We start from the raw sequence: 20,715 nt of genomic DNA, 5'->3' as shown, positions 1-20,715 counted from the left end.
TTGACTTCATTGTTTTAGTCATAAAACTGGTTGCCTTTTTCTTTAAAAAAAAATATCTATCTACCATTAACGTAAGTTTTAAACGGTGCATGTTTGTAATAATATGTTTAAACCAAACCAACCATGTTTATTTCTGGTTTGAATTGTGGTAAAACTCTTGACGAAGAGATGAAGCGACTAAGAGAGGCCAGTCAAAATTTTGACTACAAGATTGAAGGGACAGCAAACATTTTATGCTTATCTGTAATCCGAAAAACCAGAAACAACAGGGTATAATAGTAAATATGTAGTACAGTGATGTGTGGTTTGACGGTAAGTCACATGGGCTATGCCCAGGTTGACCCACGTTCAAATCTCATTGAGTACATTGACCTGCTGTGGTGGCCCCTAGAGAGGCGGATTCCCCTTTCCCGTGAGTCTGCTCTTGCTAAAATCATAAAGACTTAGGGATTCCCCTTTCCCGTGAGTCATATGTAAATTTTTTCGTGAGATTATAATTTTATATTATTTAAAATATTTTTATTTTTATTTTATGTATATTTCTTCGTGAAATTATAATTTTATATTATTTAAAATATTTTTATTTTATTTTATTTTATTGTGTAATAAAAAGTAAGTTTACAATTTTTTATTATTTCAGATTATATTTTTTAAAAATAAAATAAATTTATTCCTTTAAAGAAATGGTACGAGCCAACTTTATAAATTAAATAAAATTCACACAAAAAAATGAATATATAGAATAGAATAGGCATTCTATTTATAATTAAATAAAATTCACTAAAAAAATGAATATACAGATTAGAATAGGTATTTAGACTGACTAGAGTATGTCTTAACACTGTTTTGGTTGACTAAGAGTTCAGGAATGCATGGAAACATATAAGTTGCTTAACACCAAGAAACATCTTATAGAAGTGAAAATCTGTCCTTTTACGAACTATTAATCGGTTATTTCAAATAATATGATTTTGCTTAAATATCTGTGATAAAGGTTTTTATATGAATAATTAATCACTAAAAATAATAATAATAAATTTTCATAAATTATAATAAATTTTTCCACCATGAAAAAACATTGAGTGTATAATGAAGAATATTGAGTGTATAATGAATTCTTTGAAAACAACCTCCATGACCTCCAACAACCCCAACATGCAAATCTCACCACAAAAGTCATATTATTCGTTCACAGATATTCTTGAAGACACGCGGTGCTTATATTAATGGACCCTACTATTCCTCATTTTTATTATTTAGTCATCTCAGACATCCATGTCATCTGGTCACATCCTTGGACCGTATTATTCCGTAGTTTCATACGACAGTGAGTAAGTTTTGATGAGGTGAAGTTGAGATTAGGATCCGAAAGGCTTTTGATTGTTGCAGTCCAGGTTGTCTCCATAGCTGACGCCAAGAATGTCACAATATCGCTTGTAGAAGCCGATGCGATCCTGCTGCCTCGAGTCGGTTCCTTTCCCGCATTCTAGCCCACCGTTGACGATGTTCGTCACCACTCCATAACCGGGTACCCTGCCGGCGGCGCTGTCGCTGCTGGACGGAGTCCATTTCCCGGTCATGACGTCGTGGCAGGAAGGCTTTGGAGATTGCGCGGTCATCCAGAACCAGATTGCCGTCTTGAAAGAAACTGTGGCATCGCTAGCAACAATGTCGGGGTTGTTTATGCCATCGAATCCGATTGCCTTCCCGGCCGGTCCATAGTTGTAGTTCCTGAAAAGCCCAAAGCAAATCAATACGAACATGAGAGAGTTGAAGGTCCATTAAAAGAATTAGTAAGAAGATAAAGTATAAATGACTGACCATGTTAACTGAATAGGTCCTCGCCCGTAGTAGCTCTTTCCAGATACGCAGGGCCATTGGGAGGATGCCTGGCAGTAAACCGCGGGAGGATTTCCTAGCTCCTCTTTAAAGCAATAACCCCACGCATACGGGCCATCTGGGGCTGACTGCCACCCGCCTGTTTAAAGTTTAAACCCAACGTAAATAAAATAATTCCTTCGTTAACTAAAGTCAAGTAAAAATCAGTTCAGATAATGAATGAATGGTTATGGAAGTGTAAATAATAAATATTACCAGTGGTTTCGTGGGAGGTTTGGCCTAAGAAAGCAGCGAGCTCTCTTTTGTTAGTAGTGACATCACCAGCGGTGCCGAAGCCGGGGAAAGCATTGGCAGCCGCTATGAACGCAGCGTATGAGTAGAATCCATTGGCTTTGCATCTGCTGTCATCTTTGTACTTCAATAGTTGATTGAAAAGATCTTCGGTAATGATCGATGCAACTCCCTGACCGCTGGGCGTGGGAGTGGGCGTGGTGGGGGTAGGCGTTGGTGGGGTGGGTGTGGGAGTCGAACCTCCTCCTCCGCATTGGCTTTGGCAACCCTGCCCACAATGGGCCTGCGTGTTGCCGCACCATCCCCATTTGCTGCAACACAACCCTCTGGGGCAAACTGCTCCACCTGCTTGCTGTCCGCAGTCCTCTGCGGACACAGAAGGCAAACCCGTGATCATGATCGCCATTGCAGTGAAGATTGCTAAAGTTGTGGCAAGGAGAATGGAGCTCATTTTGCCGATAGTCCCCTCCATCTTTAGCCTTCAAATGTTTGCAATAATAGAAGGCCCAGACCCCTCCTTTTATAGCAAAATTTTCCTCGATAAGCAGGGGGGCGGGCAATCACTGCCGTGCCGTGCCGTTCACTCTATGATTCAACTGATGTTATCAAAAGAACGAGTAAACTCTTCTCGATTGAAACCTCCAAAACAGCAAATTGAATTTGGTACCGACTTGTGGAAAGACGATTGTGTGGAGCATTTTGATTTAGGGTCGCCTTTTGGAACGATCTGCTAAAGACCATACTTCAGAAGCCTATCTTCACCGAAAGGAGGATTTCATGGAAAGCAAAGGTATCAACCGTTTCACACGTTTTCCATTCATTCATTGACTGGTGCGTCACTGACTTTAGGATCATTGAATAAGTGTACGTAGATGGTCCACTCTGTGTTCAAGGTAGGCCGCCACAGCCTATTCACGCAACTGACTTATTTGTATGGATTTCCCCAAATTACGGGGTTACGAAAATCGAAATCGTGATGGATTGGAATTCTAAGAAAATTATAACCATCTTAGTTTTGTTGGAGGGTCTGTGAGAGAGAACCTCAAAACGATTTTTTACTTATGGCTATTGTTACTTATTTACAATGTTGATAATTTTCATAACATATCCTTCACACACATTTCACACACATCTTTCGGGAAAGGAACCAGGCTGCAGACTTACTGAGAAAAGTAGAAGCATATAAAAAGGAATACACAGGTACATCCCATGAGAACCGATGACTATGTGAGAAACTCAGTGAATGGTTTTTTTTAATAATGAAAAGGACGGGATTTTTTTCCCAGAAAAAGATGTACTCATACCTATGTTTTCATTGGTATAGATTGATATTCATCTGGCTATGGTTGGTTATTTCAATGATAATAGGTTGATATCCTTCTGGCTATGGTTGCTTATTTCAATGTTGAGGATATATTGATGTCTATGATGACCGATGGTTATGTAGAATTTTGGTAATCTCATATTTAATTATGATTATTATATTTATTACCAAAAAATATTTCAAATAAAATTGTGGTGAAAATGTGGAATATTAGTGAAATGAATATGAGAGATCATATTTTTAAATAATATTTAAAAATGTATATCGGTTTAATTTCAAATTAAATTATAGAGATGTTATGAATTTAATTATCTTAATTTTTTAAGGAGTTCGCTTTATAACTTTATAAAAGTGTAAAGTAAATTGAAAAATATAATTATATTAAAAATATAGAAATAATAAAAAAGGAAAATGAAGAAAGAGATAATAAAAAAAATGAAGAAGAAAAATAAATTGAGATTTCATAGTTATTATAAAGATATAAATATAAAGAATTATTTATTTAGAAGATTAAATTAATATGATTAAGGTCATTAATGAACTTGTGCCACAAAATCTCCTCTATTAACATCAGCAAACTCTATTTATTAACATGAGCAAGCTCCACTTATTTACTTGGTATTGGTATTTTTCAATAACTATAAAATTTAGTATTTTCAATAGCTATAGATTTTAATAAATAATTTATTAATATAAAAATTAGACATCAGAATTTTATTAATTTTACCTTTCATCATCTAAAAGTTTTTAATATACTTATGAAAAAGCATATTTACATAAACCATGAGTTGGAAATTCCATTTTTCTAATTTTTAAGATATAATTAGGGAAACATGTATAAGTTTATGTTAATAGAGGTTCATGTTCAAGGTATTTTTAAAATTATCAAATTAATCTTTTTAAGATTTTAGAATTTAAAAAAAAAAAAAGAAATTTTATAATATTTATTAGTATTTTTTATTTAAATATAAAATATATTTTTGGAATATTAGTTACTGGTTTAAAATATTTAAAAAAACTTAGTTATTGAAATATAATTGGTAATCGTTTCTTTTAATATTTTTCCAAATTAAATATAAAATTTAAACTTATTTTGAGTATGAGAATAATTATTAATATTAAGGCATTCATTTTTTTATTACAAAATGAATATTTACTCTTTCACCTAACTGAAAAGCATTATTTATTTTAACTTGTTAATATACAAGGTTAAATTAACAAGAATCCTTTATACTAATTTAAATATGATCGTGTTTTTTAAATTTTCCTTATAAAACAAAATAAATAAAAACACAATAGAAACATAACCAAATACTAAAACAAATAAATATGAAATAAAATTTAGGTGGTTCACCTGATATGGACTATGTCTACTAAAAGTGACCAACTTTAATGTCCACTTAGAATGGCCAAGAATTTTACTATGTCATCTCTAAACTCTTTAGGATATTTACAATCTCCATACTTTTTTTTATCCATACCCTCACAATAGCCCAAAGGCATCTTATAATGAATTCACCATGTCTTTAAACATGCTAAACAAGAAAATACCATGACCAAAATCATGTGTTACTAAACCTCAATCATGTAACCAATTGTAAAACTGTTAATAGAAATATCAAATTGAGTCTATGACTGAGTCAATTTTGTAATACTACCCTAAAAAATCCCCCCTTAAACTTGACTTGGGGAGATTAACTTAATCGTAATATATTTGTTGAAGTTCATATAAAAGGTTAGCATACATGGGTAACTAGTTGGTATACCCATTAGTTTTCTAGGACACATCTACCATCTTGCATCCTTGGATCTCATATTCCCTCTTCAAACTAGTATATGAGTACACCATGTATGCATGAATAACAGGTCTTATAATGAAATAACCTCAAGCTAGCATACAAATACACCTACCACTTGTGCACCTATTCAAGTAGTTCATTCGAAACTTGATTCTCCATTATCTCTATATGTGAATGGGATGATCACATGCAATATAATGCTACAACATGCATGCCTAAATAATAAGTCCTACCTTTTTGGAATACTTCTTGCATATGTCTAGGATCTACAACTTAGGCCAAACACTCTAGGGTGTCCATGCACTATTGTAGCTCTTTATGACATATTGTCTCCTTAAATAGGCCTCCACACAATAATATTGATATACACACTCATATCCATGTTGTTATGTAACGTTTCTCTCAATATATTCCCCGGTCTTTTAAGTATCTTTTTGTTGTGCCTCCACTACACTCTTCTCACCTTGATCCAACCTTAAAATCTCACTTACACTCACCCAATCCATGCACTCTCTTAATCACACATAGTCATTAATCATAAGTTAAGCAGGGAAAAATATTGTTCCCAAATTCTTTATTCAATTAGGGTTATGCCTCCTCCATGTATATTAAATAACCAGCGAGTAAATCTTTCCATGTATTTTGATGTATGATTTTTTTTTTGTATATACGTGTATCCAAATAGTAGATCTACATACACCACTTATAGTACCTCATTATTTGTCATCCCAAAAGTCCCTAATCCACTCTATACCAATGTTATAAAAATATAAGAAACATAGAACCATAAATACTAACAAATACATATGAAACAAAATTTGGATAGTTCGTCCAATATGAGCTACATACATTAAGAATTTCCAAGCCTTTTAGTATGTCATCAACAAATTATTCCCATAATAGTTTTTTACCCTGCCCTCATAGTGGTCCAAAGGAAAATTACAATGGATTGGTCGTGTAAATAATAAACACATCAATGAACATATCCAATTGACTATATGATCCAATCAAGTTCACCCTAATTATCCTAAAAATTTTGTTAATAATTGCATGGTCATTACAAATAAAAATTTATGAAAAAGAAATGTATAAGTCACTAAAGCTTGTTTAATAGTGTCTAAAAATTGGCAAGTAGTAGGCATACCTTTTTGTGAGCAAAAACATGTATTTCACCCAAATTTAAAGTAAAAATAAATATATACATCTCTATAGTTAAACAAGTATTTAAAGGAACTCACTAATTACACAAATAAAAAATTCCTACATCTCAATTTGATTGTTAATTAGATTATAACATTAAATTTAAATTAATTCCATATTTAATTGAATTGTAACTTCAAAATTAAATTACTATTATTACTATAATCCATTTCTTTATATATTTTAAAATTATTCCTTTCTTTGAAAAAAATAATAATATTTAGTATATAATTTCATATATTTATACATTTGAAAAAGTGCCCTATCCCCTAAATTCTAATTTCTTAGGTAAGAGGTAATGCCCTTCCACTGAACGATGTTTTTGGCAACTTTATTTCATTGGTTAACACATTAAATTGAAATCAAAATCGTTATTATGTCACTGCCCTTTGGGTAGTGATATCTAGTGACAGTGCAGGAGTATTATTTCTCTTCCATACTAATTTTTTCTCCTCCTTCCATAATTTAGATTTTAGTTTTGAAGTTCCCAAGGTGGTGATGTTAGTTCGCCGCCACCACCATGGATACAAATGTTGAGGCTCGACGTCACCACTTGTAACTTTAATTTTTCGAGTACACAAAACCTTCAAACTGTTATCTTGTCAGGTACAGTAAGGTATCATTAACATTACTTAAAATTAATTAAGTCTGAAAAAGAACCACCAAATACCGCACTTTTAAATGCACTACTCAAATAAAAATCACACGGGGAAGCCCATCGAAACCACCCGCCTTAGCACAATATACAAATATAACAATCAATAAATAGATTTTCTACTCGAACAAAAGTTGTTCAATTACTCACCTTGTAGGTTTTAGCACTGTATAGAAATTAACAATAAACAAATTATTCAAACAGAAAAATAAACAATGGCAAGAATAGAAAAGAAATATACAAAGAGATTTTTCCCTGGATCTCAAAATTGGGACTACTAGATTGATTTTTCATTATATTCCTTTCAATGTTACAATACATATATAGACATGTCAGAGCATTCATAAGCCCTGATCCATTAACCCTAGATTAGAACATAATCATAGTTCCCTTCACCGATCTACAAAATACCATGGGCATAAAACCATCATGCCCAAAACCATGTGCAAAATCCATGCACAAAACCATGGGTAGGTTCACCCACCATCTTTGGGTATGTCCCCCATGCTTTAGTCCACCCAACTATTATTGGTCCACATTAAAAAAATATCCTGGGGTGTTGCCCTAGACCCCGTACAGGGGGGTTACCCCCCCCCCCCCCCCCGCACCCCCGCAAGTCACCCGTACAAGGGGGCTGTCGCCCCCCATGTAAGCCCCCCCACTACTTCACGTGCGACTAGTCGTCGAAAGAATATAAAACACACCCAAGATTCTACCACTTATTGTTTTATTTCCACATAGGGGGTCACAGGAGAGCATAGTCATTGCTCAACCCCTACAACACCCATTGTTTTTCTATACCAAGAAAACTTCTTAGTGCTCACATGATTCGTCAATGCATCTGCAACATTCTTCAAAATGTACACCTTTACCAGCAAAACCTTCTTTTCCTCAACCATATCCCTCACAAAGTGAGACTAAACATCAATGTGCTTTGTCTTTTAATGATAAGCAGGGTTCTTTGCAAATAAAATTGCACTTTGGCTATCACAATATATCCTTATAGCTTGTTGCACCAACCTTATACTTAAACAAAATCTCTGCAACCAAACTGCTTCCTTGCTTGCATGAGTGGTTGTCATGTATTCAACAACTATAGTTTAAAGTGCCACTGTATAATGCCTCTTAATCATCCAACTGATTGCTCCTCCAAATAGGTTAAACACATACCCACTTGTAGATCTTCTTTGATCTATATATCTAGATCAGTCTGTAAGAGCCCTATCCTAAGGTCTGCTAATGGATCTAATTTTACTGAATTAAATAAGACAAGAGGATATAACTTACTTACTTAAAGGGCTTTTAAACAAACAAAATTTTGTCGTTTACATTATAATCAACATAAATTATGGTGTGCATTCCATTGATATCAACTTAACAACAGTAGTCCATGGAAAAATACCTGTTCCGGCGGTTGATGACGATACCTTTTTCTGATAGCTCCAGCTGACGCTCCTTCTCGCCGACCCAACCGGATTTACCTCCCAGCCAACTAGGAAATAAATTCCTAGCCCAGGAAACCTCCACAGGTTCCCTAGCCCTTCGTGCCCAAGTCCAACCAGATAGAGTGTGTCCTCAAGAAGAATGTGCAAAACTAGAAAATGATACTTTCCTCCTCTCAAACCCAAGAAACCTCCACAGGTTTCCAAGGTCTCCCAAAAATCATAACAAGGCCAAACAATCACAACCAGCCCCCACAATCCTAAGCAAAACTCCAACTCCCCCTCTTCTTCCTTCCCCCTTCCCTTTTATACCCTCTTTCCCCAACCACCTCTCATTAATGTCTTTAACTCTCACCCATCCTTGGTTGACTTCTCTTCCAAGCTAGAGTACATTTGGAATTGTGATATGAATTTAAAATTGAGAATTTAATGGGGAAGTAAATTTGGGAATGTGAAGTGGTTGACTTCTCTTCCAAGCTAGAGTACATTTGGAATTGTGATATGAATTTAAAATTGAGAATTTAATGGGGAAGTACATTTGGGAATGTGAAGTGTAATTACATGGGGAGGACCATGTCTCCTCCTTAGTAAATGTGAGGGTACATTGGGGAATGTGAAATGAATAAATATATATTGATGATAAGATGGAGAGGACTTTGTCTTCTCCTCATTAAATGTGAGGGTACATTGGAGTGTGTGAATGAATAAATATATATTGATGATAAGATGGAGAGGACTTTGTCTTCTCCTCATTAAATGTGAGGGTACATTGGGGTGTGTGAATGAATAAATATACTTTGAATTAATGGAAGGAGACCATATCCTACACAATATTCAATTTGAGAAGGTAAGTGGGGAATTTGAATAATGGAAATCATAAATTTATTTTAGACCAATATTCCTCAATATTTTCAGATAATGTAAATGTTAACACAATTTGTAGGATAAGATTTAAGTGGGTCATTACATACACCCCTCCTTCAGAAAACTTCGTCCCGAAGTTAGAATGAAAAGATACAAGGAATTTTATAGCAAACCAGAAATAGTTATAGCATTAAAATTCGATGAGTTAGATAATGGCATTACTTCCCATCAAGAGTCTCCAACTGATCTATAGCTTCCTATCCACCCTGGCCTACTTCCGTTCCCACCCTATCCATCCTCTGCTGCCTTATCAGTGGCAAAGGCCCTACTGACCACTGATAAAACCGACATGGTGGGAGCGTCGAATGCCTCGACCAACTTTCCCCAGCAGGAATCTGGAAATCGTCATCACACGTCTAGGGGGAGCGTTCAGCTGTCCTCCCCACGATTCCAGGTTTCGGAGGATACATGGTGGGAAACACCTCCACACCTCCTTCAGAGCACGGACCACACTACAGAGCTGGTTGGACTTGTCATCGAATAATCCAGTCGGATCGTCTTGCCACCTGTCATTTGCATTTTTTTTTGTGTCATAAGAGTGCATATCAAGTAGATACCAATGAAGTAAAATAATGTACATTATACCTTCCTCATGAGATGTCTCATCCTTCCCTCTTGGCTATCACATAGTTCTCTTCCCCTGCGGGTTATCCTCTCATTCGTGCATTTATATACAACAAGACATATAATCATCACATTACTAAGTCTAGTATCCATGTGTCAATCTAAGAATTCTCGCTAAGTCATTCATTTAAATAAATCATATCCACTTGAGCTATATATGAACCAAAGTAATTCTGATAAGTTACCCACTAGATAGTCCATCACTAAGTGAGTCATACATGTAGTCCATACATCAACCATTTTTGTCATAAATATCAAATTTATCAACTGATTCATATAAGTAGTTTTATGTGTCAACCAAATGCATCAATATTACATAATGTTCATAAATAAATAACATGGAAATAGGATCTTAACATAGGTAGCTATCTAAGTCAAAATAGGCATCGCAGATGCTCAAAAAGTGAGGGGTAGTCACGATGCATAGTCTCTGCATCCTCCCAGGTAGCAGATCCTGGGCTATACTTGTCCCACTGGACCTTAACTTGGTCCACCGTGCGACGTCTGAGCTGTCGAACCCTACGGTCCAATATGCGTAATGGTTCTACCATTACGGTTCCCATGTCTGAGACCTGCAAGTCCTGCCAATCCAGTTTGTGAGATTCATCAGAAACATAATGTCGCAAAACAGATACATGAAAAACATCATGAGTTTTATGCAAATGGGGCGGCAGTACAAGACGATAGGCAGCTGGTCCAATCTTCTCCTTGATCCTAAAAGGTCCTACGAACCGAGGTGACAATTTCGTCCCCTTCCCAAATCGGATGGTGCTTTTGTTGGGCCGGATACGAATAAAAACTTGGTCCCCTACCTCATAACTGCGATCAATCCTATGTGAATCAGCATAACTCTTCTGCCTATCTTGTGCTTCCTTTAACCTTTGCCGAACCTGCTTTACCTGTTCCTCCATTTCTTGGACTAATTCTGGGCCAACTATCACTCGGTCCTCCAACTTTTCCCAACTCAATGGCGTCCTGCAAGGTCTTCCATATAGAGCTTGATAAGGAGGCATCCCGATTGAACTATGATAACTGTTATTGTAGGCAAACTCTACCAATGGTAAGTACCTTTCCCACTGAGTCTAATTATCCATGACGTACATCCTAAGCATGTCCTCCAGAACCTGATTTACTCTTTCGGTCTGCCCATCTGTTTCTGGATGATATGCAGTGCTTAGGTTTAACTGAGTTCCCAGTGCTGAGTGCAAACTTGTCCAAAACCTAGATGTAAATCGGGAGTCTCTATCATAAATGATCTTTGTGGGCAATCCGTGCAGTCGGGTAACTTCATTGACAAACACTTGCGCCACATCCGTAACATCGTAAGTGTCCCTTACTGGGATGAAATTGGCACTTTTGGTCAATTTATCAACTATAACCAATATGGCATTGTGCCTCTGGGAAGTGAGTGGCAAACCCACCACAAAATCCATGGAAATTACTTCCCATTTAGATGTAGGGATGTCATGAGGTTGTAGGAGTCCTGCTGGATGGCGATGATCAGCTTTCACTCGCTGACATTCAAGACATTTGGCGACAAACTGGACTATGGCATGCTTCATGCCTGCCCAAAAGAAGAGTTTCCTTGTGTCTGCGTACATCTTCTTTACCCCAGGATGTGCACAATAGAGTGCTCTGTGAGACTCTCCGAGGATGGTTTCTCTTATACCCCCTTCCTTAGGTACGTACATTCTCTCTTGGAATCTCAATAGCCCATCTGATTCAAGGACATATCCTTCAAACTTTGGTTCTATCTGCTTCCCACTTTGGATAGCTGAGATGACTTTTAAATACCAACTATCTTCAAAGAGTTTCTCCAATATCCGCTCCCTTAAATTGACCTTTAAGGCTACTAGGGAGAAAGTTTGTGGCCTCCTGCTTAGTGCATCCGCCACTACATTCTCCTTTCCCTTGATGTATGAGATTTCAAAATCATACTCACTCATGAATTCGCTCCATCGCCTTTTTCTGGCGTTCAAATCCCTTTGAGTGAAGAGATGCTTTAGGATTTGATGATCTGTTCTTAACTCAAATCTTCTCCCAATGAGGTAGTGTCTCCATAGCTTCAAGGCTAACATCACTACTGCCAATTCTAAGTCGTGGGTAGCATATAACTCTTCATGCTTCTTCAATTTCCTAGAAGCGTAAGCTATTACTCTGCCTTCTTGCATCAATACTGCACCCAATCCCTGTGTCGAAGCATCGGTGCAGACAGTGAAGTCTTTAGTCATGTCTGGTACTTGAAGGATCGGTGCACTAGTTAGTAACCTCTTCAGCTCTGTGAATGCAGTGTCACATTCATTTGTCCATTCATACCTAACCCCCTTCCGCTGTAATGTGGTGATTGGTTTTGCAATCCTTGAAAACCCTTCCACAAACCTGCGATAATACCCAGCTAGCCCCATAAAGCTACGTACCTCACGGGCATTTTTTGGTACTGGCCAATCCATTATGGCCTTCACCTTTTCCGGGTCAACAGAAATCTCTTCTCCTGAAATGATGTGCCCAAGGTAATGGACTTTCTTCTGAAAGAAGGAACACTTTGACAATTTCCCATACAATTGATTTTCCCTTAAACAAGTCAATACTACCCTTAGGTGCTGTTCATGCTCTTTTTCATTCTTGGAATATATAAGAATGTCATCAAGGAATACTTGCACGAATTGGTCCAAATACTTCCTGAACACACCATTCATGAGGCTCATGAATACTGCTAGTGCATTAGTTAGACCGAATGGAACAACTACGAACTCATAGTGCCCAAATCGAGTTCGAAATGCTGTTTTTGAGATGTCTTCCTCCTTTATCCTCAATTGGTGGTATCCAGATCGTAGATCGATTTTTGAGAAGACCGATGCCCCCTTCATTTGATCAAATAAGTCATCTATTCGAGGTATTGGGTACCTATTCTTTATCGTGGCTCTGTTTAAGTCTCTATAATCTATGCATAGGCGCAGGGAACCATCCTTCTTCTTGACAAAAATTACTGGTGCACCCCAAGGGGAAATACTAGGTCTGATCAATCCCAAGTCTAAGAGCTCTTTTAACTGCATGTGCAACTCACAAAGCTCTGGAGTTGTCATCCTATAGGGTGTCTTAGATATTGGTTCTGCCCCTGGTTTCAGATCAATGGTGAAATCAATCTCTCTTACAGGAGGTAATCCAGGCAATTCCTCTGGAAAAACATCCTTGAATTCAGCCAAAACCGGATGTTGATCCAGGGAAGGTCCTTTCTGGTCACTTACAGTCTTGACCAAATACAGTTTGCAACCTTGTCTGAGACAACGTTTTACCTTCATCATAGATATGAATCGTAGGGACACTCCCCTCTTGATTCCACAAATCTCAATTGGCCTACCTTCATCATCTAAACAGATCACCTTCTTCTTGAAACAGTCTACCAAAGCTCGATGAGCTTCAAGCCAGTCCATTCCAACAATTACATCATACATTCCCAATTCTGTGACGTATGCCTTCAACTTAGTCATACACACCCCGAGGTTTACCTGACATTGGTCAACAGTAGGCCCTACTGCTTGTTTTATTCCAGAAGCCATCTCAACTTGTTTAAAGTCATCGTGCTCATAGGTTGCCAGCCCACATTTTTCTAATGCAAATGGTGAAATGAAACTATCTGTAGCACCAGAGTCAAACAAAATTTTAACTTTTACTTTGTTTATCATACCTGAGGTTTCTACCACGGCAGACTGGTGTTCAACTTGTTGATTGTCAACTGCGGCATAGATTCGGTGGTGGCTACCTGCTCCCTTTATTGGTTCTTTTCCCTCCCTTTTGCTGTTACTAGTTCGAAACTCTGGGTAGTCCCGCTGGTAATGAGGTCCTCCGCATCCCCAACAAGTGATGCGTGGTGGACCTTGAACCGAATGGTGTGGAGTTCTTTGGAAAGAGTTTCTTCCCCTGGAACCCCTACCCCCACTTGTTGTTCCTCGCCTATGACTTTGATTTGTACGCGCCCTTGAAACTGTGGGTGAAGCTGCACTAGAAACCATGGAAATTCCTACTGTTGGTGTTCTAGGTATAACCCTGTTTCCATATGGTGGTGGCCTCCGACTTTCCCCCCTTGGGAAGGTACGAGGGGCCTTCCTCATAAACCCTGTTTGACGTGGAAAGATGGCTCTGCCTTCACCCTTTAAATCTAGGTGCTCTTCGACATAACGAGCCTGTTCTACAGCTTCTGCAACTAAGGATGGTTTCCACATCCGTACCATTGCCCTAATCTTAGGTCTTAATCCATACATAAAACGATCCGCTTGGCGCTGATCAGTATCCATGTAGGAAACGTACTTGACTAATTCCATAAATCGAATTTCATACTCTTCTACAGTACGACCTCCTTGTATTAGGGCATGGAAGGCTCCTACCTGTTGTTCTTCATAATATGCTGGTAGGTACTTCTTCCTAAACCTCTCCTCAAACAATTCCCAAGTAACTGTGTCTCGAGTGAGGTGCAGTTGACGCTCTAAGTTACCCCACCAATTCAGAGCACTATATCTGAGTTGGAATATTGCTATTTTGGCTTTGGAATTGGAATTGTAATCCCTTAGTGCGAAACACCTTCCCATCCCCTCTAACCAGGCTTCTGCACGCTCACTGGCACGACCTCCTGGAAATTCTATGAGTTTAATCTTCTGGAGCTCTCTAGTAATGTCCTCAACTGGAGGTCTTCTATCATAGTCTCTAGATCCCTCAGGGTTCCCTAACCCTGATGAAGGGTGTTCCCCTTCCATTTCATTTGTTTGGCGTCCTCTTAAGGTTTCATTAATTGCTTCCAAGGAACGCAGGATGAGAGTCAATTCTGGTGAAGGTAATGGGTTATTTGAAGGAGGTCCTTGTGAAGACTCCCCAGGTCCTTGGTTCCTTCGCGTCCTCACCATTTTGATTTGTTCAAAATCTGTTCAATATCTAAGACTTATTAATCCATCCTAGGACTTGTCTCTCTTAGCTGACTCACATATTGGCTTTCAAAAAAAAAAAAAATACTCATATAAAATGAAATTTTGAACCATTCTTGTGTATTCACCAATAAACCATTAATCCTATTTACATATAAGCAAAAACTCTCCACAATATTCCCTACTTAGCTTCAAAAGCGAATATTATGTTCATTGTGCCTCAAATGGTTTTGATACATCTATGTCTAAGAAGGAAATTTTGCTGATTTGAGTTAAGTAATATCCCCAAAAGCACAGAATTTAAATCCTAAGTCAACCTAGTGATTCCCCACTGAAGTAAACAAAGCAGTAACCCAAATTGAAACAATTAGTGTGAGCTGACATTGGAACTTTCACTAAGTTATCCAAACACCTTTGGGTCCTTTCAACTACGGGTATTTCCAGGTGATAACCACCTAAATGTATTTTAGTTTTGATAAATCTCAAAGTACTAAAATGACCTCCTTATCTTATCATGCAAAACTGAATACCCAAGAGAAATCAACTGATTTGAAATATTCATAGAGATTATGATATTAATTTAATATATGTCATATTTATATTTTAAAACAGAAGCTGACAAAAAATTATAATAAATTTTATTACCTCCATAATATTAAGCCAGAGTATAGAGATTTGTCCACTTCCTAACCTTCCATTACATAGAGTTGATTATGTATTTCCAGAATCATAAAGAAATAGTACATAATTTGCAAAAACAAAAAAGAAACGGAATGTATTAACAGCGTAAAAAAAAGCTTCACAAGTTCAAACATGTGTCATTCATGCACAATGTACTCTCGTTGTATTTCTAACATTTCAACAAAATCCAAGGGCATTTTCAGATGCTAGGGACAAAAATCTGGAGGTAGGTTTCTCTGCAGATAATTATTCCACACATAATGTTGCCTAAGTTAGCAAAATGAGATATTACCGTATAGACTAGCTGCTTTCCAATGTATCACTAATTTATAAATTGTGTCATAAATGAAACAAAATTGAATGTAAAAAAATGAAAATCAACTAATGTCAGTTACAGATACCGAAGTAGAATGAGGTATTACTTTAGTTGGAAAGCATTGTCACGACTATGCTCAAAGGATTTCGCTATTGAATCACTCATCCATTCAAGGAAGATCTTGATATATTCTACTGTACTTGTAGCGACATTAGTTAAGAAGGCAATTGGATAAGTTAAGTGATGATAAGCCCAGTGCTGGTCCAAACATAAAATAAGCTCGAGCACACGACCTGCTGTCTCCACAGGGAGGAGCACATTGCCATCTCCACGTAGCACCTTTAATATCATATCTTGCGAGACATATAATGATCATACATAGTCAAGAGACCCAGTCTATATACAGGCTCTGTAGAATACACAGGAGCAGAGAGCCCAAGCTTTTTCACAGCATATGGCAAAGCACCAATATGATTTGTGTCTGGATGTGAAATCAAAACAGCATCCACAGTTGAGGCCACCCTGCTGAATGATTTTCAGAGTTGGTATAATGTCAGGTCTCTGCTCAGTTACTTTGTGCTCTGGGGCCTATGGCTGTCTAGAAACAAGATGATATTTGAAGGAAAGGAATTCCAATCTGGGCAGGTGGCACATATGATCAGAGTCTCCTACAAGGGAAGCTGGAAATTGTATCTTGAAGAAGATGCTAGGATCGCAAAAGGCACTGCTATTAGTGTGGAAATAGTTTGGGAATTTTCTTTTGAACGGTGCAAGCAAAGGATCCCTAGATAATTGACGTGCATGTGCTCTCCTTTATTTAATTCAAGTCATATGTTCTGTTTTAAATATGGTGCTGAATCTGCTGATACTGACTCCACTAACAGAGCATAATATTTTTCCCTCTCGATTCTATTAATGGCATCTGTCCAGATGGTTTAACTTATAAAGCTCTTGTACAGGCTTTTTGGAGAGAAGGTAAGATACATAAAGCTCTATGCACAGTTGGAGAAATGGAAGGCGAGGGATAGTTGAAGCAGCAAGCTTGTACTACGAAATTGCACGTTGCCTTTGTAGCATGGGGAGATGCAAAGAAGCACTGTTGCAGGTCTGAGTGCATAGATTCTCTTGAAGATCTTGTAGTTTCTACTCACCCTTTAAGCTCTGCTAACTCATAAATAACTCATCTCACTCAGCAATAACTCAGCTACAAATAATGATGTCACTTTACTATGAAGCAGAAGTTTAGTGGAATAATGATGTAAGTTGTAACCAGATCAAAAGCATCATAAGATGCATTCAAGCCCCATCTTGACTCACTTTGGATATGAACGTGGAAAATTTGTTTTATGTGATCTATGTGGATATATTCCCTTCCTTGAGATCTGCTTCCTCTACCTAAACTGAAACTTACCCACATGAATATCCTAACTGAATATAGATCTGTGCCCTCCTACTACAAATACATCATGCATACGCAACTAAACTTACTCTGCACCAATCTCCAGTTTTCTTAGCTATTGACTGAGTTTGAACTCATCCTTACTGTTTGTTTGGTCAAACCAGCTTCAGTTCTATTTGAGGATGAGACTGGAAGACTCTCTCTATCTGCTTTCCCCATGGCACCATAAAAGCATTAGAAGCGAAGGAGTTGATGCACAATGATGATGGTGCACACATTTGAAAAGCTAGTGTTCAACGGGGTGTTCGGTCTTACATAAGCATCCAGAACTTGGTTCAAGAGCCAACTAGATGATCACATCTATGATGCACTCTGTAGTAGGAGCATGTTATATAAGATTTCTCTCTCTCATATTAGGGAACTCAATGGAAGCGAATAAGCCCCCTTATTCCAACTCAATCTCTTGGTCTGATTCCCAGATAGTGGATGAGGTTCTGTTGCTTGGTATGCTTTCATGGTCATGTAAAATCTATAGTATCACATAGCTGGCTTTATTCTCAACCAAAAATTACATTTCGTCATTACATTGGGTCAGAGGATACAACAAAATTTCTCTCTCTGGGTTAACAGAAGGAAAATGGAGCTCAACGTGATGGTCAGTGGTCACTATGTAGTTGTCAAACTCAAGGGAGATTGGAAACTTATTACCAATATAGACGGTTATTTCTCACAGGATGACAGTTAAGGGACCGAATGGAATCTTGCAACAAAAAAAAACACAGGTGAGTCTTTCTATAAACTCTCTCATATCTCCTCCCCAAAGGAAATTAAATGGAATATTAGTTGAGGGCTGTCTCCATTAGACAACTTCTAATTTTTCTTGATGGTTGCGCCCATTTCCCTGTATGACTGCCAATATCTTTGTGAAGAAAACATCTGTATAGGCATTATCTCTACTTCGAAAAAGTAGGTTTAAACTTTATTCTAATTGAAGCTTCCAAATGTGGGTCGTTCTTACTATGTCGGAATGAAGCTTTCAAATGTTTTCCTTAATATGAGATATTCAGCTGGTGTAAGTTGAAAAAAATACCATTTTGTGTGCTGTTTAACTGCATTCCTAAGGTATTTACAGATTGTCCCTGCGGCCTTAGTCTAAACATTGCGAGAGTTACACGACAGCTTGTTTCTACACTATAACTGTCATTGATATTGGACGGTCATCTGTAAGATTTTTTTTTGAGTTGTCTGTGTTTTTCTGGGTTTTGTTTTAAGGGTTTTTCGTGCGGTTTGAGCTATTGGGTGGAGATATCGAGCTTAGACAAGGGTTCTGAGAAGGTTTATTGTTTAGTTTGGTCGTATCATATAGGAGGGTTTAGCTCGAAGATCTCATGGACCCATTTGGGCACGCCCGCAAGAAGGCGAGGTCCGAGACCTTTTTAAACGAAAATGGTGGTCTGTTCAATCCCCATGAGAGTAACATATTCGGGGATGGCAACAGATTCAAGGCCGGTGGTATGAAATTCGCTTTACAGCCAGAAATGGAGTCGAACTGCGCAAATTCTATGCTTTCTTCAGATCGGCCTATGAACAAGAAAGTTTGCACATTTACCTATTGTCTAATTACACTCTAATCATTTCAGCACAAACACGAGAAAAACACATTAAAGCACACAAAATAGTGAACTCCAACCCCCTAACTGCTGGTGAATGGTATACTTTTATTTAAAGTATAAAGTATACAGTATAAACTGACAATGTAACCCTCAGCAATCTTTGCCTAAATACAAAATCTAAACTGAACCAAGAGGCTGCCTGAAACAGAGAAGGCAAAGTCTAGAAACCTGGTATCTTGTGAGTGATTTGAAGCGCACCATAGAGCTCTGGTGCCTTTGGGTTACTGGAAATGCGAGGGACTAGCGTACAAAAGTCATCATCCTTAAATTCCTTTGAAATTCCGTAAGAAGCCAAGAGCTGCAAGAATGTGTGTGCTTCCACAGGAGGGATGTGCGCATGGTCGGGGTTCATTTTAGATTTCCATGTAGCAGCAATTTTCAGAGCATATTTTTTTTTTCGCCTCCGATGATACCTCGTCTGACAACAAAACATAGGGCAGGGACTCCAAGAGAAAATCACATGCATATCTCTGCGCATCAAGGCCCATAGGCGGTTCACCCTCTCAATTGGCCAGATAAAAAATGTTAACCACAATAGCTTAACCTCAAGGTCGGAGGTTCAAGCCCTCCTTCTAGCGTGTATAATATTGAGTTTAGTGGGCTTTGGGTCTAGAGTTTTAACCAAAGCTCTGATACCATGTGTAAGAGCCCTATCCTAAGGTCTGATAATGGATCTAATTTTACTGAATTAAATAAGACAAGAGGTGATAACTTACTTACTTAAAGGGCTTTTAAACAAACAAAATTTTGTCGTTTACATTATAATCAACATAAATTATGGTGTGCATTCCATTGATATCAACTTAACAAGAGTAGTCCATGGAAAAATACCTATTCCGGCGGTTGATGACGATACCTTTGTCTGATAGCTCCAGCTGACGCTCCTTCTCGCTGACCCAACCGGATTTACCTCCCAGCCAACTAGGAAATAAATTCCTAGCCCAGGAAACCTCCACAGGTTCCCTAGCCCTCCGTGCCCAAGTCCAACCAGATATAGTGTGTCCTCAAGAAGAATGTGCAAAACTAGAAAATGATACTTTCCTCCTCTCAAACCCAAGAAACCTCCACAGGTTTCCAAGGTCTCCCAAAAATCATAACAAGGCCAAACAATCACAACCAGCCCCCACAATCCTAAGCAAAACTCCAACTCCCCCTCTTCTTCCTTCCCCCTTCCCTTTTATACCCTCTTTCCTCAACCACCTCTCATTAATGTCTTTAACTCTCACCCATCCTTGGTTGACTTCTCTTCCAAGCTAGAGTACATTTGGAATTGTGATATGAATTTAAAATTGAGAATTTAATGGGGAAGTAAATTTGGGAATGTGAAGTGGTTTACTTCTCTTCCAAGCTAGAGTACATTTGGAATTGTGATATGAATTTAAAATTGAGAATTTAATGGGGAAGTACATTTGGGAATGTGAAGTGTAATTACATGGGGAGGACCATGTCTCCTCCTTAGTAAATGTGAGGGTACATTGGGGAATGTGAAATGAATAAATATATATTGATGATAAGATGGAGAGGACTTTGTCTTCTCTTCATTAAATGTGAGGGTACATTGGAGTGTGTGAATGAATAAATATATATTGATGATAAGATGGAGAGGACTTTGTCTTGTCCTCATTAAATGTGAGG

General features: G+C 37.8%; 1 protein-coding gene and 1 long non-coding RNA gene across 2 annotated transcripts; both read right to left on the bottom strand.

Annotated features, from left to right (window-relative positions):
* Positions 1 to 1,164: 1,164 nt before the first annotated feature.
* Positions 1,165 to 2,637, bottom strand: LOC149188536 (chitinase 1-like). Its single transcript, XM_089411673.1, has 3 exons — positions 2,095 to 2,637; positions 1,822 to 1,978; positions 1,165 to 1,731 (listed from the first exon to the last, which is right to left on the bottom strand). The coding sequence occupies exons 1-3, from the start codon at positions 2,600 to 2,602 to the stop codon at positions 1,359 to 1,361; spliced, it is 1,038 nt and encodes a 345-aa protein (XP_089267799.1). The 5' UTR covers positions 2,603 to 2,637; the 3' UTR covers positions 1,165 to 1,358.
* A 7,813-nt stretch (positions 2,638 to 10,450) lies between these two features.
* Positions 10,451 to 19,646, bottom strand: LOC149188535 (uncharacterized). Its single transcript, XR_016256297.1, has 2 exons — positions 19,249 to 19,646; positions 10,451 to 10,679 (listed from the first exon to the last, which is right to left on the bottom strand). It is a non-coding gene; the product is annotated as an uncharacterized LOC149188535 (long non-coding RNA).
* Positions 19,647 to 20,715: the final 1,069 nt, after the last annotated feature.

This window comes from Pinus tabuliformis, chromosome 3_1 (assembly GCF_031772625.1).
Source record: "Pinus tabuliformis cultivar Carrire ecotype Pingquan chromosome 3_1, CPIR1, whole genome shotgun sequence".
NCBI classification, from domain to species: domain Eukaryota; kingdom Viridiplantae; phylum Streptophyta; class Pinopsida; order Pinales; family Pinaceae; genus Pinus; species Pinus tabuliformis.
This window is presented reverse-complemented; position numbering and strand designations above follow the sequence as displayed.